The following is a 23,222-nucleotide window of genomic DNA, read 5'->3' on the forward strand; positions in this document are numbered from 1 at the left end:
GCAAGCAAACACACACTAAAATACATACCAATTCATGTGTTTCCATCTTGTTTTAACTTAATAATAAAATACAGAAAAAACATTGACCATAAAAAAATGTGTTGCAGGTTTCTTTCAAAGTAGCAGAAGATGGAGAATTACAAGAATAGTCATATACGAATCAAAGAACAGGTCATGAACATGTTTTGATTCTTGCTGAACTCAAATGAAGAGTCACATCAAAACATGTGCTGTTTGTTGATGTGTTTTGCAGGCTGAAAAAAGTATTTATGACACATTTAAGGATTAGAAACCCAGCCTCATCAGAATTTCCAACCTTTGATGTACGGTACTATTAACCAAACACATTCAGGGAATAGCTGAACTATTTCACTCACTGATACGTTGATCAATGCATTTCTAATCATGCGACAAAGCCAGACATGCACAATATATTGAATCATAATCATCAGAGCAAAATCAATATCACCAAGATCAAAAAACTAATGTGCTTTCAATTTCCACTCTACATTCCAATATTATATCTGTCAGATTGGATGCTCCAAAACATCTTTGATTTGCACCATATGAATAGTTTTAGAGGTTGAAAGGCAAAATTGTAAATTTTAACTATGGGACGGAGACAAAAGAAAAATGTGGAATAGTTGTAATTGATATCATCACAAAAATCAGCAACAGTCTCATAACTTCATGTTTTTTCTAATACTGTAAAAACTAGCCCAAGATAACCTTAGTTCCTGTTGTCAAACACTAGTCATAGGTACGTTTATGATTCACGTCATATTAAGGTGTGTAAGCGTAACATTTTATGTGGTTTATCTTTTTTAAAAACGTTTTATGAAAGGTAATAACATGCAACTTTAACAATAGAGTAAATTAACAATATTTTATCGTATCTAATAAAAAATTGTGGTTCTGAGAGAAATTCTTAGTGTATTGTTAAAGATTTATTGTATTTAAGACAAAACTTTTTTTTAGCTTAGACTTGCCTATATTTTACTTTTTTTTTTTTTTTTTTTTTTTTAAAGCATTTTAGTCCTTTAAAATGTGTGGCAAACCACTATAATACATTTTTGTGTAGAGTGTATTGGTTTCTTATCACTAAACCCACAAAACTCAAAAGCTTCGAGTCCGAGTGCACAGTGTAAACTGACACAACAGTGAATCCACTGATATGTATGCTGTTTATCAGATGTTAATCTCAGTCGCTTTGGAAGTATGTGCAGGTTGAGTAACTGTGTATAAACAGGCTGTTATCGTAAAGCAGCGTATAAAAAAAAAAGTACCGAAGAATTCAGAGTATCTTCTCTATGACAGACTGGTGCACACTGCTTCCACGTGCTGATAAAGCCGAAGCTGCAAAGTGCCTGTCACACCTGCATTTTCAACTCAGCTAAAGCTTTAAAAAATAACTTTAAAGATGGGGCTTTGCTGTCAGCTGTGAGGTGTTTGGTGGAGTGAGATTTTTTTCTTTACCGTTATTGCTGTTGTCGTCCACTAGGATAATCTCTTTAAGAAGGTGGGGGGGTGTCCTGTTGATGGCAGAGTGGATGGATCGCAGGATGACTGACAAGGCTTCATTCACAAATATGAACACAATGCTCACTTGAGGAAGGTTCAGGGGATAAGTGATGTTTCTGCACCTAAGGAAGACAGATAAAAGTCCTGGTAAGTGAAGCCACAGATACTCAAACAAACAAAAATAAACCTCTTTGTAAATAAAATTACATTATCATGATTTATATCAAAGCTAACAGGTTCGTTTGGTTAAGGAATTATATTTATTATTTTCTATACAACACAGAATTTGCTAGTAGGAAGCAGTATTTTTTATTTTCCACGCATGTAGTATCATTTTTTAGCAAATGTGTGACAGAGGAGCGTGTCATGAGCTGGGACGTAGACCCACAGTATAGTCCGTGCCAACATCCAGCTACGCGCACACAAATATGCGCACCCGACAGAACTTACTTTTTGGCGTGGTTCATCGTGGGTGCACACGCTGTGTTCCTGCCACAGTTGCCATATCCATCCTAGCTTGTAATTTTCAGTGGCAAACATTTTACCGGTTCCCATATTCAAGCAAAGCTATTTCCGGATTAATGCGCGCCAGGGGAGGGAGTCACGTGATGACGTAATGGCGTCATCAGGACGCTGTATGCCTTGAGTATTGCTGGGTTGCAGACACGTGACCCGGATGAGGCGCGAAATTCAGATGGAGGTCCGGAAGTGGATTTCTCCGGTTCAAAACAAAGCAAAATGGATCACAACTAGATCGCTAATGCCCTAAATAGCCTGTAACAGACGAGGCATCTCGAAAAATTACGTGTATATTTAGGATATGATCCGTATTTTCTCGGTAAAAAAGACTTCTCGTATAATCTTGAGGATTTACCCGGTGTCAAAGTGATCCACACAACTAACAAGATACATGTGGAACTGCAGAGTTCATACGACAAGCCAGAAGAAAGTTTTCAGAAGCCTGGAGAATACAATTATTTAGTTTCAGGTTGGGTCAAATATTTAGGATCAAAAGAAGCATTAAATGGCTGTGGACTTGCTTCTGCCAGGTGAGTAGTGAGTTGTGCTATTGTAAGTAATTAGTCTATGATAACAATGCTATCGCTAACAACGAACTGTGTTATTTCTATGTGCTTGGATCTCCTGGTAAATAATTGATTTATCTTCTGTAAACACAAATTCATGCTGGATTTGTATGTTAATGTTGAGTCATTGTATGACGCTGGATTCAGGTCCAATGTAGGTCAACCATTCGCAGCGATCTACAGAAACCCCATGTTCATGTCTGGCCACGGATATAGTTTGTATGCAGCACAGCTTCTCCAACTTATCTTACCTGAACATGAGTACAATAAACACCATCTGATGTTGGCATTGGCCTATCTTTTTTTTTATTTGTCTAAGTTATATTAATTATATCAGAACCCTGTACTCTAAGTATCTATGTTACCTTCAGTTGTTATAAACATTATTGCAATTTGACATATTGAAATCCGTCTCTTTCAGAAGCTCCTGCTCCTTCTGCCACTCCCCCTTCAGCACGTCATCACAACAATGGTCCTCCATTATGCACCTTACAACCATTTTTAGTAGCGTGGGACTGAGAAGTATTTCGTATGGTTCAGCTGATGCACAGTTCCACCAGGTGTTTGCTAATTGCTGCTAGTCTGGTGGAGCTGAGTAGGAATATGTAGGAGCTCTGTGGAATCTGGGCTGCAGATTGAAGGAGGTAACGTTTTGTGAAAGACGCCCCTGAATGGTTGCCACAGGAGAGTCAAGGATTTCTCAAACAGGCCTGAAAGAGTCAAGGTAACATTCCAGGTATGTTTGTGATGAAGGAATAACATTATTATATTTCAAAGCTCAAAAATATATATTTTGCATAACGCCTCACTCCTTTAAGCTATTTTCATATAACTAAATTAGAATTATGTTAAATAAATGGATCTGTATGGGTAGAAACAAATATTTATACTGAGGTCTGGAGTGAAATCAGCTCTCTTATAAAAATGTATGATGATGTGTTCATATTTTTTATGTTTTCCATCCATCCATCAATACACTTTTTCATTTTTAATTGGAATATATATTCATAATATTTGTGCAAAATGTATGTATGTTTAAATCCTGTAACAATGTCTTGGCATGAGATTTTCGTTTAAATGTAGAGAATGAATTGTGGTGTAATTGGGATATCTAATTCATTACCATCTAGTGTGTTAAATGTCACACTGCTGTTCATGAATCTCCTCCTCTGCTCCCTGTTGGATTCACACAGTGTTATGGCTGGGGCACTTAAAATGTGAAACAAGGATGCAAACTATGTATGATTAACGTCTCCACCTGCAACAGTTTTGTATGTGCACAGAGACAGTATTAATGGAGATAAATGGTCTGTGGGGAGTTCAGCACAGTGACGACAATGCCCTGAAGATCCTTGAGCCATGTAAACATTCATATGAGGACATAATGTAACCTGTTCCTGTAAGAGTTGTGGCAAAAACTGGGTCACAGTCACCATGTTGTGGTATCAACAGTTTTTACTTTGTATAAACGTGATGCTTTAAGCCTAGGATTAAATCAAAAGTCAAATTTCAACTGTAGGGACGTTCTTCAGGGATAAGGGAATTCTTCAGAGTCTATTTAATAAAAAACCTTAATTTCCGCCAAAGGGTCTAGGGTCTAAACGAAACACCAGGGACTTTAATCCTTTCATAGCTAGAAGCTCCAATGGCTTTTTATTTTTCTTATTATGGCTGTACTTAAACCTCCTGTTATATTTCAGGTCAATTTGTAACCATAATGAGCATTAAAATGAGTTATTTTACATAGTTGCATTCCTCCACACATCTATTTAGTACAGAGATGCTGTTTGGGTCAATTTGACCTGGCAGTCAAATTAATGTATACAAAGGGTCATAAGTATATTGCCAGAATGAGGACCGGATACACACAAATGCACACCTTTTCCCTTTACCTCACTAGTAAATTGTAAGAAGGCAGGTGTTGTGAAGGCTTCTGTTCCCATGGGCAAACTTGATCCATGTTACGTGGAATCTCAGCAGAGGAAAGGGTAAGCACATAAATATTCTCTGCATGCTAGTCCTACAACATTACACACTGCATGATATAGTAGTTTTCATACTTTCAAGAAAGAACCAGCAGAAATAAAAAGGTGACAGCCCTAGAGGTGCTGGGACTTATCTTCACTCTCATGGCAGTGAAATACAGAAGGATGTGTCTGAAGCGTGAGCAGCCATCAGCATTGAGGTCAACTCTAAGTCTGATGATTCTGATTACGAAACAAATGATGAAAATATTAGTCATGTTACTCCAAGCAAAATATCTGTCAAATGGTGAAATGCAGTGGTTTTGACCTCCAAGAAAACTACAGAAAATATAATAGACAGTACCACTAGTATGACAGTAACTTGTGTTAAAGACATCAACTTTTGAGCTACTCTTGCCCAATTCAATGCAAAAAACATTTCTTGAAATGACTAAACTAAAAAGATACAAAATATAATTTTCATGTAAAATCACTGACTTTTCTGTGTAAGCTTTCCTAGTGGACATTAAAAAATTAAAATAGTTGCATTTTTGTGAAAAATTAGTGAATTATCCTCATCCATCCTTTATATCTTAGAGCATCATCACACTAAATATTGATTGCAATTGTTAGTAATGGATTTAATGATCAAATACACAAATGTTTTGGGGGAAAATTTTGGACTCTGATCCTACTGCATTTTTTTATTTTTTTTAATCCCAGGGTCAAATTATTTAACATTATTGCTGCACCTCAGAAATGAACATAATAGGAGGATTAACAATCCATTTCTCTTTTGCACTGTTACAATGGCTAAATATCCAGAGGAAATTTAATGAGTATGAACATGCAAAAAGGATGAGTACAATAGGATCGCTGGTAGTAAAGAAAAATGCAACATAATAAACATTGTAGCATCTGTGCACTACGTAGGAAAGTTAGTTTTACCCATCGGGTCTGAGGTCAGGAATTGGCCTGCTTAAGGACAGACGATCACTGAGGTAGGCGTTATATCCGTAGTACTGGAACATCTTAAGAGCCACCCTCCGGTTGTCCGGACTGAGCTCCTGGCCCCAGTGAGCGAACAGGGATGAGTCAGAGAATGAGGTGTCCGGTAGCCCATCTTCTCCCTTCCCTGGTGTTTCTGGGAGGCAAAAACAGATAAATAGCATGACTATCTGTCTGGGTCACAAGGCAAGGTTGATTTAGCATAAAATGACCTTTAAGCTGGTTGAATAAATAACAGTGCTTATAAAAACTGTGATGAATGCTTTATTGCTTGAGCTGTAATCTATGCTATCAGGTGAAAGGTGGTGTATTATTTAAATATGTAGACTGCTTGTCCTTCAGCAGAAATGTGATCTTCTCTGAAGGCCCATGAGGATGGGGAAAATTATTTATCTTCTTGAGCAAAGGATCTGTTCACTGTCAGCTGTGATTAAATGTACTGAAGATGTCTTTAGGAAACCAACTTCTAAAAATATCTCCACTAAAACACTTTAGTAAAGAACTAGGGTGGTATTAACTAATTTCTGCTCCTCACATGATTGTAGGAAATCTTTTTGTTAAAATAAAACCTAAAAATAGACTGAATCAAAACTAACAATCATGAGGAGAGAAATTTGTCAGTTTCCTAAGCCAAACACTATTCATGATCCAAAAATTTGTGGATATCCAGACATATTAAAACACTGATGGCGTCCCTTAAATGATCGGTATAGCTTCTAGGTCGCTGATCTAAACCCCCAGAAGAATGCCTGCTCTTAGATGGCAGCTTTAAAAAAATCAACACATAACTTGAATGAAATCTGAGCAAAAATAAGCTGGAAATGAGAGTAAAAAGTGTGTTTGCATAATTTCAATGTTTTGTTTATAATACCTACAAGTAGACTGAATTTGTTGCAGTTTTGCCATTTATCACATTAATGTGGTTGATTGAATGAGTTTGTGTTCCTGCAGAAAGTAATAATGAGTAAGATCTGGGGAATAAATAAGGTACTTACATCTAATTCTAAGAGTCTTAGGTCTTTAATAGACTGCCTCAAAACAGATGCCACAAAACATGCAGCAATTATTTTTCAATTATTTATATCATTACCACTGCCAAGAGGTCATCCCTAAGAGGAATTACATTAATTTCTGGGAACAGAGTTTTATTTCCTGATGATCTACTTCTGAGTCATGGATAACAATTCCAGAGTTTTAATTCAAATGTCCAAATCATACATAAATTAAATCTAATTAAAAGTAACTCCTGAATCATGCATAAACATTTCATTAAAAGCAGGATATACAGGCACTATAACAACAAAATTAATACACATTTCATTGGGGTTTTTTTAGCATTTCATGTTGTTACTGACAGATTCAGGTTATCAACTATTACTAGCATTTTACAGCTTTGTTTTCTTTTTTCAGTGAAATGTACCAGAGGAAGAATAAGGATGGTTTCTGTTTATTTTGGCAACATGATAAGGATGAATAAAGAGCTTGGGGTAGTAAATGAGGCTTGAGAGCCATTTTAAAGATCTGCAGAATAAAAGAAAGAATAATGACACAGGACAAAAGCACAGGAAAAAAATAGGCTTTAGTTTTTTTTTGTGACTGCCTGTAAAACACAAGGTTACCTCAGTGTGTGTGTGTCTGCGTGTATTTGTATGCAGTGTGTGAAGCAGATTGTACTTTAAGCAGATTGGGAGTAGTTAATATTTATGAGCAGACTGTTTTTACGCAGGACTTACATTTTGTGTCAGCAGAGTAAAAAATTAAACAACAGAGAGGAGGTAGGTGTGAAAGGATTATATTAAGAAGCAAAACAAGAAGAATTTTCTCCAAAATGGCAACAGATAACATTAAAAAGCCATACAAGTAACTTCGTTTAAACTCTAAGTCCATTGAAAATAGAAATGCCCATGTTTGTCTTAATCTGTCGCTTAATGCTGACTTTGTTCAAATGTAATCCAATCCAATTACGCCTTACAGCAGGGGTGTCAAACTCAATTTCACCGAGGGCCACTTCAGCATATTGGCCACCCTCAACGGGCCACATTGACGGTACAAATCAGGAGTGCATCCCTGCTAAAACACACCCCAGACAAAAGGTTGACTTCCCTCATTCAGTTCTGTAGAGGCTTATAATGAGTCAATGATCCAGGTGTGTAAGAGAAGGAATCCATCTAGAGTTGCAGATGGTAGCTCTGGAAAACTAGACTTGGGCACCTCTAGCATAAATGTATAAAAATTAGGGCTGAAACGATTCCTCGAATGATTCGAGTACCTCGATTACTAAAATTCCTCGAGGAAAATTTACCTGCCTCGAAGCTTCGTTAATTTATGTTTTATTAGTTAGCGCACCGTGTTCCGGCCGGGACTTCATTTGCGTTGCGCGAAGCTCTCACTTCCGCCTCTGAGTTGTTGACAAAAGCTAAGTCTCAGCGGCATAAAGTCCAATTTTCAAGATTGGCCCGTGGGGATTTTATTGATTGATGATAATGCCCGACCTTAAAATGACTGGGGGAATGCCTGGAGTACGGCAGCATTTCTCCTCCGGGGCTGCTGGTTGAAAGCGAACGGCGGGAAGAGCGCTGAGGTGAGCGGATAGCCTGAGCAGGGCGGGCGGCTGAGTAGCTGATGCTTACCGTGTAAATGTAGCTTTACCGACGAACCGCACAATAAATTTCATATCCCGGTCTGAAGAAACGGGTGGCGGAGCGCATCGTACATGGCTGGTAGATGAGTTTCTGAGTGTGACCAGTGAAGGTGTCGTAAATATCCCGTATTGCTTCCCCCCGTGTTCGTCCCCCGGTCTAACGGTTCGTCAGTCCGCTGGTCTATTTCCTCCCCTCCACCCCATCTTACGTTCGTTCATTCGCCCTCTCCTCCCACTCCAGGCGGCATTTCCCGTATTTTCAAACCCAAAGCGTGACAGGTTAGGTGGCAAGGTGAGTTTAATTAATCTATTAAACTCACTGAAGATGAATACATAAACTAAAAGCTGGATTGTAGACATTTTTATAAGCACATTTGTGAGCCTGCCTCTTTGTTATTAAATTCAATATAATTTCAGATTTTTCTATAACTTTTCTTCTGGTTAACTTAGAAAGTGAGCTATTATTGTTACAGGTTAGTTTTCTAAACTACAAAAAAAGCAACTGTTAGGGATGCTCAAATATGAAAAATTGGACTGATATTGATATCTGATAGTAACACCGGTATTATGCCAGATTTACCAATATTTCATTTTATATTTTTTTTTATCCGATTACTCGATTAATCGTAAGAATAATCGATAGATTACTCGATTACTAAAATATTCGTTTACAACAGCCCTAATAAAAATACAATATTAAAAATAAATTAAACACCAACTCATATTGTTAAATAACTGATTTTATGCATTGAAGTTTTAAATATTACATTTGAGTTTCCATGGATGTAAAATTACTGCTCAGTTTAAAAATTACAATATTTAAATCAGTGTTTAAAGGTAAGCAAACAAATAATAAAAACAAGTCACATGGGCAGACATTATAGACTTTATGCAAAGATTTAGTCTCAGAGGCAACTGAAATCAATTAATTTAAAAAATCCTTTCTGAATATCATCTCATGGTCTCTGAACTAAATGCGTCTTTCTGACCGGGAGCTGACAGCGTGTTGAAGAGTTATGGACCGGACGCTTTGGAGCGTCTGGTTAGGAAGTGCATTACAAACCTTTGGTTGAAATGTAGTTTGTAGTCAATTCGTGCTCAAAACCTATTTTAAGTCAATCATTGGCCTATAAAATGCTGGGGAGCCACATGTGGCCGGCGGGCCTTGAGTTTGACACATGTGCATTACGTCATAGAACTGCCAATTGGTAATTGAAGTAAAGTAGCTTCGATTTCAAAGAAGCCTACATTGAAGTCGATTGGCAAATGAACCATCACAAAAGAGGAAGGCTCTTGTTGTCTCACTGCACCCCAAGAGATGCATAACCTACAAAAACCATTTCTGTCTGGTTTTGAACCAGACACCTTTTGTGTGTAAAGCAAACATGATAACCACTAAACTACAGGAACTGAACTTCTCTGCTTTGTTTCAGTTTGAGGTTCCAAAGTTGATGATGTGAGATGCAACGCATGAAAATTTCAACTGAGGTTTGCACTCAGATGCCTGGATTCTGAGTACAGACCATGACACCACAGAACCCTTGTTGACCTTTAGTAAACACCTGTGATGAAAAGAACATGCAAAATCTGTTTCTGTCTGGTTTTGAACCAGAGACCTTTTGCATGTAAAGCAAACATGATAACCACTACACTACAGAAACTCATGCTCTTTGGAGTGTTCCTGGTAGATGATCCACATTTTGTTAGAGACTAATGTCAACGATGGGCATGGAACAATGTCAAATACTTATACCACAGATCCTCTCAGAGAGCACAGTAACTTGGTGAACAAACTGTCAGACTTATAATTGTGCCCAATTTCACATTACAGTCCATAAACTAAGCCTGGGATCAAAGAAATGTATTAAAGATGTCATTAGCAGAGACAAATGGTTCTACAGAGAATTGGTTAAATGGCTAAAAAATAAAATCAATACTTACAAATAAAAAATGGTTCAAAAATAAAATGAAGACATTAAATAAAAAATATCTCTGAAATACAATCACTTGAAAATTAAAAATGGTTCAAAAATAATATCAACACTTCAAAATACAAATTCAGTTGATCTGTTTGGATCAGACAGATCCAACTGACTGATGAATTAGCGCAGATTTTTCTGCAGATGGGAACCAGGAGGAAGTGCGTTCAGACCCCACCGGGTGAAATGATGCTAATTTAAGTGAAGTCGCTTAATTTAATTTATTAAAAGTTATTGGGGGTGGTTTTTGTCACTACGAGAAAAATGTAGATGCATTTATCTGCTTAATTTGTGATGGGATCTGGATTCACGGTGAATATTAACTAAACCGCATAAAATGCGACTAAATAGCCGATGTTAATATGATTGTAATTTCACGGATAAAATAGTACAGGACCGATTTTTTTTTTTTTTTATGCTGTCGGTCAAGATAACGTCTAGCGCGACCTGCCGCCCTGACACCAACTCACACACATCTTCATTCACAGTCTTACTTGTAAATCGATTTTTCTTTTCTTGGACATTTTGATGTTAGCTTGTCGATGTCTCAGTTTTATTTGCTGGGAAAATCAATAAGCAGCTTGAGGTGACTCTGCTGCTCTCTAGTGGCGAGAAGCCGTAATGTTAGCTGGTAACAATCGGAATGCATTGTGGGAGATGTAGTTTGTAGTCAATTCGTGCTCAAAACCTATTGTAAGTCAATGTCGGCCTATAAAATGCTGCGGGGGCCACATAAAATGACATGTGGCCCGCGGGCCTTGAGTTTGACACATGTGCCTTACAGCATGTTGCAGGCCTCTAATGTTGTTCACGCTGGCATCTACCTACAATCAGAGCATGCACTAAAAACAAATGATGCCAGGCCTGATTAATATCATTTTTAATCTCATGAATGGGTAGGTCATTAATAATTGAAAAAGCCTCTGGGGAAGAATGTAAGCCAGCAGAGGTAGCATGATGCTCACAATAGTCAGCCTGGAAACACTGGGGTTCATCATTTGTCTGAATGTTTTATTTTTGACTCTACCACCTACATAGACAACAACACCTTTCCTGACCGGAGTGACTTGAGGAAAGTACCACACTTCAGAACAATATTTGAGAATTCTTCTATGAACTTTGCAAACAGTTCAAAGCATTAATTTGGCTTCCAAATAACCAAAAACATAATCTGATGAAACCAGGGGACTTCAAAGCCTTCAAGTTTCTGACGCAAACATGTTGGTGCTCAATAGCAAAGGACACCTTCAGAAGTTTCTGACTCTACAGACTGGAGCTAATTTGTTGGGCTAAAACAGAACTTCACAGCATTAGGGAGTATGAAAGTTATCGTTACCCACTGATCTCTCTGTTTGATTGATGAATCACAGTTGGGATATGCATACCCTGAATCCACCATGCCAAAGTAAAGGTTAACGATATGTAAATTATGCAACCCTCGGGGAACTAAAAGTTCTTTTGCAGATTCATAGAAAGACTTTAGGTAAAGTGTTTCATTTCATGGTATTACATGTGTGATGACAGCCAGGGGACTTATTATATTAATTCAACAGTAGACACTGTAAGGTCACAAAATGCTACTAGCAGCAAGTGTTAAATTAAACATGTTTGTTATTTGTTTACCACGCATTAACTCAAGATCATTTCGTAAAGTATTTTGTTTGAGATGAACAGTGTAAAGTTTAAAGTTAGATGTGTAAAGAAAAAAAAAGTTAAATGTTTCTATGTCATTATTTTCATTTTCCCCATGAAAACAATTGCCAAACCATGTAGGGAAAGTTCAGTTTTCCATCTCACTGTTCAGTGTTGTACACGGCATGTGTAACAGTCACTGCTATGATACTGTGTGTCACCAGATGGTGGCACCACTTGTCTATTATGATCAGTAGGCTACCCTTTTTACTTTTCTTCGTGTATTCCTTCTGTAACGGACTCCTCCGTGTGCACTCAGGCTGGTGTGCTCCTACAGTAACTTGTAGTAAATCTGGCACTATACTTTTAATATTTGAAATACATGAGTACTTGTGGAAAGTTACAAGTTGTTGCTCTTTCGCTATCTACCTGCACACCTTCGCAGCTCGCTTCATGTCTGCCTCATGTTATACCTGACTATACTCAAGTCCTGATAAATTATTAAGTAAATTAAAAAAAATAAAAAGAACAGGAATAATTTCCTTGCTATACTGTCTCTTCTAATGACATCGTCAATACGTTTTGATCCCAGGCTTAGTTTATGGACTAAGCCAGAAACAGTTACCATTATAAATTTTGAACTGTTGATTTTATTTTTGAACAATTTTTTTAATTGTAAAATGTTGATTTTATTTTTGAACCATTTTTTATTGTAAAGTGTTGATTTTATTTTGAACCATTTTTTTGTTGTAAAGTGTTGATCTTATTTTTGAACCATTTGTTTTTAATTGTAAAGTGTTGATTTTATTTTTGAACCATTTTTTAGTTTTAAAGTGTTGATGTTATTTTTGAAACCTTATTTATTTTGAAGTGTTGATTTTATTTTTGAACCCTTATTTATTTTGAAGTGTTGATTTTATTTTTGAACCCTTATTTATTTTGAAGTGTTGATTATCTGAAAGACCTTACATGAATTGCCCCATACCAGGTTTGAACCGATGACCTCAGCATTACCAGCACAGTGCTCTTACCTGCTGAGCTAACTCACCTACCTTACAAACTGTTGAGTTTCCATGGATTTAAGAAGAACTTACATGATATTACCACAATGGAGATTTGATAAAAGTGCTTATATTCCAATGTTTTTCAAAACAACATACATAATATTTTATTTTCCAGAGATTTTGTATTTTGAAGTGTTGATATTATTTTTGAACCATTTTTAATTTTCAAGTGATTGTATTTCAGAGATATTTTTTTATTTAATGTCTTCATTTTATTTTTGAACCATTTTTTATTTGTAAGTATTGATTTTATTTTTTAGCCATTTAACCAATTCTCTGTAGAACCATTTGTCTCTGCTAATGACATCTTTAATACATTTCTTTGATCCCAGGCTTAGTTTATGGACTGTAATGTGAAATTGGGCACAATTATAAGTCTGACAGTTTGTTCACCAAGTTACTGTGCTCTCTGAGAGGATCTGTGGTATAAGTATTTGACATTGTTCCATGCCCTTCGTTGACATTAGTCTCTAACAAAATGTGGATCATCTACCAGGAACACTCCAAAGAGCATGAGTTTCTGTAGTGTAGTGGTTATCATGTTTGCTTTACATGCAAAAGGTCTCTGGTTCAAAACCAGACAGAAACAGATTTTGCATGTTCTTTTCATCACAGGTGTTTACTAAAGGTCAACAAGGGTTCTGTGGTGTCATGGTCTGTACTCAGAATCCAGGCATCTGAGTGCAAACCTCAGTTGAAATTTTCATGCGTTGCATCTCACATCATCAACTTTGGAACCTCAAACTGAAACAAAGCAGAGAAGTTCAGTTCCTGTAGTTTAGTGGTTATCATGTTTGCTTTACACACAAAAGGTATCTGGTTCAAAACCAGACAGAAATGGTTTTTGTAGGTTATGCATCTCTTGGGGTGCAGTGAGACAACAAGAGCCTTCCTCTTTTGTGATGGTTCATTTGCCAATCGACTTCAATGTAAGCTTCTTTGAAATCGAAGCTACTTTACTTCAATTACCAATTGGCAGTTCTATGACGTAATGCACATGTGTCAAACTCAAGGCCCGCCGGCCACATGTGGCTCCCCAGCATTTTATAGGCCAATGATTGACTTAAAATAGGTTTTGAGCACGAATTGACTACAAACTACATTTCAACCAAAGGTTTGTAATGCGCTTCCTAACCAGACGCTCCAAAGCTGTCAGCTCCCGGTCAGAAAGACGCATTTAGTTCAGAGACCATGAGATGATATTCAGAAAGGATTTTTTAAATTAATTGATTTCAGTTGCCTCTGAGACTAAATCTTTGCATAAAGTCTATAATGTCTGCCCATGTGACTTGTTTTTATTATTTGTTTGCTTACCTTTAACCCTCTATGGCATACTGTTGCCCTCAGGCAACAAACCACAAATCTGTCCCTCACGTTGCTCCTTTGTGTTATTTTTGGGGTTTGATGATTTAAAATACCTCCAGACACATTTCTGTCCAAATAAAATAGGTATTGAGGTCCATGTGACCTTTTATTTAGAAGAGCAGCAGTCCTTTTCATGAAGCGAAGGTGCATGCTACACCTTGCCTCCTACCTGTAAGTTATACATCACTTTTCTTCATGTTTAAATTTGGGACACTCTAACTAAAAATATTTTCATATCTGTGAATATGTAAAGAAGCATTATAGATCATTTCAAGACAATTTTTTAAATTATTTATATGCAAAAACTGTGTTTTTTTGTTTGTTGCCTCAGGGCAACATTGTGCAGTTAGGGCCCTTTTGCTCAGACAATATTATTCTAATGTGATGATATTCAATTGATTACAAAATAATTATCAGAGCCAATTTATGTACTTTATTATTGACTAACAGCAACAGGAGATGGATGCAAGATCATTTCATGGACAAAAGGTGCATGGTTCAGAAGTTGGGGTCATTCCCAATGAAAACATGAGGATCCACTGTAAAACCATTATTTTATTGTTTGTTTATCCTCAAAACTGACTTCAGTCCCAAAGGGTGAAGAGCTGGTCATCAATGAACAAATGGCCCCATTCCAAGGCAGGTAAAGACTGAAGCAATACCTGCCAAACCCAAAAATATGGGTTTGCAGGGAACTTCATATGGCTGGTGCAGATGGTGTTCCTTACAACCTATACAGAGCGAGTTGTGCAACCACCAAATCTACCAGATATGGGAGCTGATGAAAATATTATCCTGTGCTTGGCTCAAATTCTAACAAAGAATCAGAACTACAAACTCTTATAAAAAGAACCTGCAGCCCTAACTATAGTGACTGATGTGAATCTGGTCACTACAACCCATAGATAATCAGATAAACAGGTGGTGATTCCCAGGTACGCCAATAATCAAGTGTCAAAAATGTGATATACACTTTTTTCACATCAGCAAGCAATTCCTTCCTGATGTTTAACATATAATGGGGAAAAAGACTGATTTCAACATCCTTAGTGATTCTAACTCTGCCAAACATACACATGTACAAACACACAAATGCGCGTTTTAGTAATTTGCTCAAATGTACCATTCATTAATGAAAGTTAGTCGTTTATTTTATATTTGGTGAGTTGGAACCATGTCTGATTTATTTTTGTCAAAAAAAGTGTTTTTATGAATAGTTTTTGTTTTATTTGTATTTCATTTCTCATAATCACTGTAGAAAACTTTGCATTTTAGACCCCTTGTAGCACAATGTTGCCCTGAGGCAACAAACCCAAATCCGGTTCCGGGAGGCATCAGGGTCCAATTTTATGATTGATATGTAATTAAGGGCCAATAAGCTCCCAAAAAATGCAGGAAAATATTTTTTCCCCAAAAAAACAAAAAGTCATGCCATAGAGGGTTTTAAACACTGATTTAAATATTGTAATTTTTAAACTGAGCAGTAATTTTACATCCATGGAAACTCAAATGTAATATTTAAAACTTCAATACATAAAATCAGTTATTTAACAATATGAGGTGGTGTTTAATTTATTTTTAACATTGTATTTTTATACATTTATGCTAGAGGTGCCCAAGTCTAGTTTTCCAGAGCTACCATCTGCAACTGTCAACCTTTTGTCTGGGGTGTGTTTTAGCAGGGATGCACTCCTGATTTGTACCGTCAATGTGGCCCGTTGAGGGTGGCCAATATGCTGAAGTGGCCCTCGGTGAAATTGAGTTTGACACCCCTGCTATATAGCATAGCACAACACCACATTTGAGTGTTACCATGACATCTGCATCACACCTGCATACATAGTGCAACTTTGGGGCTTATAAGAGGTATATATGGAGTAGTGCCCATCTGACAAAATTATTTGGCATGTTCAAAATTGTTGGTGGCAACCTAGCTTAGCTGGTTCACATTATATCCGTTTCAGGATCAGATCTGTAGAAAGGTAATGCTGGGACGTTACTTAACTTTGTATCTTCATATGGCATAAGAATTCAAGGTAGATATTCAGTGGTGTAATTGACTACTATCTATCTATCTATCTATCTATCTATCTATCTATCTATCTATCTATCTATCTATCTATCTAATTTTAATGATAATAACTTACCCTAAATCATTTGATCCCAGTGCAAAAGTTTGCATAAAAGGGACAATGTTGAAGCTGTGAGTAAATTCCTTGTGTTATTCATCCAGCTCTATGCCATGTTTGGATGTGCGTTTCTACGAGGTACAGCAGTATTTGCAGAAAAGTTTTCTCACTGACAAAACATGTGTATTAAAACAACACAGTGACACCTCAACAATCAAAAACAAAGAAGAAAGTCAGCATTGAAGTTGAATGAACACAGTGAACATATTAGCCTGAGGCAGGATAACTTCTCACATCCAACATGGTTGTTGAAATTTCACAACTGTGAAACAGATGGGAAGACTCCTAGCCCTTGATAAGACAACCCTGTGATTAGACAGGATGAAAGTTCTGCAGGTCTTTCAATCTGGACAAGTATGCCTGAAGGCCCACTCGTCAGAATGTCCATGCTGTGATTAATTAGGCCTACTGAGACGGTTCCCTCAACAGTGAATCCCTTAAGCATCAGTGAGAGCACATTGGTGTTGTTTGAACATGGTAAGTTGGCCAACTTAGTCTTTTCAGATTATGTTCAGAAAGATGGTGTTAGCAATAACAACACATCCTTGCAGTAGAAGAGCAATTAAACTACATCAAACAGCAAAGCACACTCCACATTACACGACATGTTTCTACATATTTACTTAAACCTTTCGTTTAAGGGATAGTTTTTTCTAGAAAATCCATTCAGAGAATTAACACTGATGCTATTAGAAATTAACTGTGGCTGTTTACCAAACAGATGGATTCACATGCACAGTCTGAGCTCATAGACAGTAGCACTCCGGGCAGCTGAAGTAAGACATTTGTCAGCATTTCTTGTCTTTTCAGCGGAAACACTAAGCCACAGCTGTCTGCTTTCGATGTTCCAGAGAGGGAAAATACATGTAAACATACAAGAGAAAGACTTTGATGGTCATCACCCTAACTGTAAGGAAACAACAGAAAACAGGGAAAACATCCAACAGAGCGCCAGAAAATCAGCCGACATAAACACATCATGCTGTGAATGTGATCCCACGAAAAATCCCAGACAATGCATTAAGATTTTATCACATCATCTTGTCTCTTTCTCTTCCTGCGCAGAGAGGTTTTAAGTTTCAAAAGATGATGTTGGTTTTTTGTAATGTGAACAGAAAACGTATGCTGCACAGACTCCTGGTAAAAAGTTACTACAGGCCAAAAAAGTATTGCGATAACATATTTTCAAGCCTTATTATGTCTTATTTTAAAGGCAATTTTAACTATTTCACATACAACAAACTATAGGACGAACAGAAACTTATATAATTAAAGTTGGGAATATTTGATGCCATTCAATAAACACAAGCATATCCTCAATTATGCATGCTATCTGTATAAAAGATGAGCCTTCCTGGTAAGGAGAGTCCCAATGTGGCTTTACTGGCTCACTAATGGATCATTTAAAATTAAATACATGAAGTTGCCAGGTGAAAATTATATACTTAAATTAAAGCTTTAAGACATATAAAAACCTGAGATTTCTCACACCGGGCTGGAGTTTTTAATTACAAAACTTGATAAAAGAGATGCAGATGCTATTTTGTTTTTCTTTTTACTTACTTCACTGCAGTAATAAATATGAAGTGGACTTAAGAGCTTCACAGTATTTATTCAGACTCCTTGCTGTTTAAAACAAATTGTGGTCACTGGCTTTCTAGTTATAGGCATGCAGTTCAGTTCTTCTGCAGATTTATTTTCCTCTGAAGAAGTTTTGGATGGTGCATCATTGTACATTTACAACTCATATCCCTGTTAGACATTGCAGTTACTGTTTATTAATATTCTGAAAACAAATTGTAAATAAAACTTATAAAACCCTGTCATTTTGTTTCTACTCCAGTATTTTAAAGTATGTGTTGCTCTATCAGATCAAATCCCAATGAAGTACATTACAGTTTGTGCCTTCTACATTTATTTGGTATGTTAACTAAAGAGTTTTCATTTCAACATGTATTTATATATATATATTTCTAAAGGGATATTTATAGATATTTCTAAATGGTGCCAGTGTTTATCATAACATATGACTGAATACCAGTAAAATTATTTCCTACTGATTTTTTTCTGTGACATATCTCAGCAACATTTGTCAGATGAAAGATTATGATAGCTAAACCTGAGTGACACTGCTCAAAAAATGTAGACACTCTCAAAAAAATGTTTGTGCTGATGTAAAATTATATTTCTTTCCCGTACCTTTTTACTGATGCTGATTATTCTTGCTGACGTTTTTGGGATGAATGCACAAAGAAAAGCATCAACATCTCTCACTCCAGCAGCAGAGATGCAATGTCTCAGTCAGACGTACCTGTTTTGGCATGTAAATGATCACTATTCAGGTATGCTTGGGTAAATGACACTATATAATATTCTGACAGACACATTTTACGTGACGACTTTATGTTGTTTGCTCAGTGAGAGAGTTGAAGAAATCTGGGGTAGAAAATGATTTTTTTTTTTTAATCTTTGCTGACTGTCTTATCTTCATCCTTGTTCTGTTTCCAACAGAAACCCAAATCGTTTCCATATCTAAGAACCATGATGAAAAGGTTTAGAAAGCAGCACACTTGTTTTCTTGCAACAGCTTGACTTCTTTCACACCTCTTTCCAACGCTTTGGTCTAAATCTGTATTAGCTGAGAACGTCTCAATATTTTCAGGGTAACTTGACACGTGAGCAGACGAAGAGACACGTTCAGCCATTTCAGTTCATACTGACTTTAAAGACTGCTCTGCTCTTACAACAAATTAGAGGTCAGTCGTGCCTTCATCTCCTTATAAATTACCTTCTCTGTTCCTGCTGCTGCTGCCAGCTGGAGGTTTTACAAATCAAAGCTGATAGTCATTTAGTAGAGGCTAAATGACACAATAACATCACTTCACTTTTATTACCTTTGGACCCTCTCTCTCTCTCTAAGGTTTAAAATGAGTTTAAAGGTTTAATTGATTTTGGCAATGCTTGGTTTAAAACCATTTCAGAAGCCCCAACATGGGTCTTCAATCATAAAAATGAACATTATGCTTCCAGTAGTGTAGGTTAATGATGGTCTTGGCTTTTACTGAATAAAATATAAAATAATGCTTTTATTCGATATTTCTATTTAAAGAATGTGGTATTTTAAAGATAATATTTACTGAATTAAGAAAATATTTTTAAAAATCAGATAAAATAGAAAAATGACATTCAATGTGATAATTTTTTAGCTAAAATAAAGCAAATCAAGTCTCCCTGAAGCCCACCAAATTAAATCTTTTAATTAATATAAACATTAATCTTGCCAGATAATGTTTATATCACTTTAAGGTTAAAGAGGCAGGTCCCATGATTTTAGCTTTACATTTCAGCTTTAATGCAATACATTACACTTTGTGTTGAATTGTAACCATCCATCCATTTTCTTTACACTCTTGTCCCTTAGTGGGGTCGGGAGGGTTGCTGGTGCCTATCACCAGCTAATGTTCTGGGTGAGAGGCGGGATCACCCTGGACAGGTCACCAGTCTGTCACAGGGCAACACAGAGACACACAACCATGCACACACACACACTCACACCTAGGGACAATTTTTAGAGAAACCATTTGACCTGACAGTCATGTTTTTGGACTGTAGGAGGAAACTGGAGTACCCGGAGAAAACCCACGCATGCACAGGAAGAACATGCAAACTCCATGCAGAAAGACCAGGGCCGGGAATCGAACCCAGAACCTTCTTGCTGCAAGGAGGTTCTACCAACTCTACCAACTGCACCATTGTGCAGTTACTGAATTGTAACTAAACAAGCTTAAATTAAGCTACAATTACTTCACAGATTTCCTAAAAACATACAAATTATATGCATTACCCAGAAAAAATAACATTTTATAGATGTATGTGAAAATAAATGATAGTCAAAATGTGCCTTGCTTTTTTCACATTTTGTTGTCAAGTTTGTTAGACTTAACAATAATTTTATATAATTTTTTTCTTAATATTCTCTCAAACGAACAAGAAAACAAATCATTAACAATTAAATATTTTGAATTGTGATTTTGTTTTAAATTGTACTTTGTTTTGTTTTTTTTAACAATCTAGTTGCTCGTGCACATTTGTTTCTTTTAGCATTCGGCTCGTTTTCTGTAGACGATCTGTTTTTTTGGGGGGGTTTTTCGGGGTCGGGGGTTAGTCATTTAGTACATACTGCATATCTGTGAAATATTTTTAATTTGGTTCCAAGTCATTTTTGGCTTTGTTTACCTGGTTTGCTTGTCATTTCTGTGTTTTACTCTCAGCCACATCAGTCTGTGCTCTCCCAAAACTCCTCCAGGTTCAGTTAATCAATCTCCCTTGATCCCAATCAACCTCTCAGTATTTATGTGCACTGTTTACATTCAGCTCTTGCTGGACTTTCCTGTGTACTTCCATTTGGGGTTTCTCTGCTAATTTGATTTTGTCAGCTTGCTTCTCATTAAATCATTTATAAAATGATACTGCCTTCCTCCTGCCAGCTTGCTTTTGAACCACAAAACATCACAGAATTAGTATGCTCTGACATTTTCATCTAGTCTGAAAATCCCAATAATTAGCTTTGGACATTAGGAACAGTGTAGTAAGACTATCAGCACATCAGCATACATTTTTGTTACCAATCTGTCTTTGAAAAGGATCAGCTAGGTCTTGGATGTTTAGTCAACAGTGTCGGGTTTTAAAAGGGCAAAGCTGTCGACACAGTCCCACGTAAAAATCTACTTAAAAATTTTAAATATAATGCATCTTAGAAGTTATTATAATGAAGCAATCAATAGTTACACTGGTTAGTGTTTTGGCAACATCTTAAATCTACTTCAACAAAAAGTAACAGTCATAGTCATTTAAAATAAAAAATATTGTATTAAGAAGAAACTGAGTAAACAGAAGAGGGAGCATTAAAAAAGTCACTTTATGCAGGGAAGAAGTTCTTGTCTTCAGCGTGTGCAGTGGCTCTCATACATTACGACCAGCTTTGCAGATGGTTTCACCCATGCTGCTACAGCTGTACTAACTAGAGTTCCTATTTTCTCCATGTAGTACAGACACCAAGCATGGTGTCCACTTACTGGGAGGAAGGCTGTGTTCACCACTGTTTGGGCCTCTGTGACTCTCTCATTAGGAGGCATCAGTAGCCGGCACATCACACTGACATTTTCCCCATGAACGAGGAGAAGGGTGTGTGGCTTTTCTTCCCCCTTGTTTATTCCCAAGAGACGATATGCAGTGGCAGAATTTAGGGGGACGGTCGTGTTTATTTGGTGCAGCTTTTGTCATCTCCTACCCTCTTTTGTTCCTTTCTCCTCATTAAAGCGCTGAAATCACTCATGCCCTTCAGAAGGATAGAAAGGCTTTCTTTGTGCTTTTCCATTCTGTAGGAAAAGGGTTCCCCTCCAGAAATGTAATGTCATTAGTGCCTAAAAGTCTGAGCAACTGGCTCCAGTGCGTTCTCTTAATTTGAAGAGCAGCCATTATCATGAAACAATGACACAGAATCCTGGATATTTCTTCAAAGCACACTGCTATGATTGTTTCACAAACAACAAGGTAAGAGTGATGTATTTCCAATACATTCAGTCATCTGAGATGATAACCTGTCAAACCTAGCAGCCCGTGTAAAAAAAACCAAACTGATTACATAGTTTATCATCTTTACCTTCCAACTATCATCTGAGCTCTGCCTTTAACAGTATTTGACTTTTAAGGAGGTCCTTCCTCAGAGAAGCAATATATAAATCAGAAAATATTTCAGAGCATTTTTATGGCCGAAAAATATACCTGTGTGGCTGTGGGCACAAAAAACACAGAGTGAAGAATTTCATTTTTCTCTTACATGAGACATCCATCAGTCTGATTCAATTCCAATAATTCACCTGTGATGAAGTTTAAAGTATAACCCAAGACCCACTTTTCCTATACTTTTCCCCCACAAACTGACTTAACTGCTTCTCAGTGTGGATTTTCAACATGCATAGTAACACAAGGGGACAACAACAGAGCTGAGAATGAAGAAAATGAGAAAGTGTTGAAAGGACAAGGGATGTTCAGAATGTCGGGTAGATAAGAGTATCACCATATGGGTTTTTAAATCTAAAAGAGCATCCTGAAAATGATGGGATTATTGAAAATGTCAGCATCCACTGGAACAATAGACTCAGATGTCAGAATATCAATGGAAACATGTAATGCAGCTGCAGAAAGAAGTTTTCTGGGGGTTCTGTAGAGCAATGTTCCACTATGCTTTACTGCTATTTGTTTTGCATGGGCTGCATAGCTGTACACCTGGTATTTTCTGATTTATGTGGTCCCTTCAAGTCAGATATTGCTCACTGCCACAAAGCAAACCCCGCCAGCATGTCTAGGTGGGCCCCATATGGGGGGAAGGTGGGCAGACATATGGGTCCCATATGGGTTTGTCCGCGGGTTCCACGGTGGCCCCACATGGGTTTGCCCATGTAGGGCCACAGCCTATGTGGGGCCTACATGGGCCTAAATGGTCAAACCCATGTGGGCCCACCACCATGTAGGGCCACCGTGGAACCTGCAGACAAACCCATATGGGACCCATCTGGTCTGCCCTCCTTTTCCCCATATGGGGCCTACCTGGGCATGCTGGCAGGGAAAGTGGTCCAGGAATAGCTTAAGTAGCAAAACACTAAGTTTAAGGTCTTCTTTTGGATTCAATTTTTGTAATATTTCCATCTGACTGAGCATCTTTGTGATCTGCTTGATGAACAAGTGTGATCCTTGGAGGTCCTATCCTCCAAC

At 37.2% G+C, this 23,222-nt stretch overlaps 1 protein-coding gene and 2 non-coding genes across 3 annotated transcripts in view; 1 reads left to right on the forward strand and 2 right to left on the reverse strand.

Annotated features, from left to right (window-relative positions):
- Positions 1 to 23,222, reverse strand: part of galnt18b (UDP-N-acetyl-alpha-D-galactosamine:polypeptide N-acetylgalactosaminyltransferase 18b) — a 94,325-nt gene that overhangs the window by 43,374 nt on the left and 27,729 nt on the right. Inside the window, exons 2-3 of the mRNA XM_014997194.2 lie at positions 5,519 to 5,714; positions 1,477 to 1,643 (exon numbers count right to left, since the gene is read on the reverse strand). Of these exons, the coding sequence (XP_014852680.2) occupies positions 1,477 to 1,643; positions 5,519 to 5,714 (363 nt within the window). The remainder of the gene's footprint in view (positions 1 to 1,476; positions 1,644 to 5,518; positions 5,715 to 23,222) is intronic.
- trnav-uac (transfer RNA valine (anticodon UAC)) lies at positions 9,808 to 9,880 on the reverse strand. The gene has a single exon. It is a non-coding gene; the product is annotated as a tRNA-Val (tRNA).
- trnav-uac (transfer RNA valine (anticodon UAC)) lies at positions 13,411 to 13,483 on the forward strand. The gene has a single exon. It is a non-coding gene; the product is annotated as a tRNA-Val (tRNA).

Source organism: Poecilia mexicana, unplaced genomic scaffold (genome assembly GCF_051168715.1).
Source record: "Poecilia mexicana isolate PSO_F unplaced genomic scaffold, ASM5116871v1 scaffold_3, whole genome shotgun sequence".
NCBI lineage: Eukaryota > Metazoa > Chordata > Actinopteri > Cyprinodontiformes > Poeciliidae > Poecilia > Poecilia mexicana.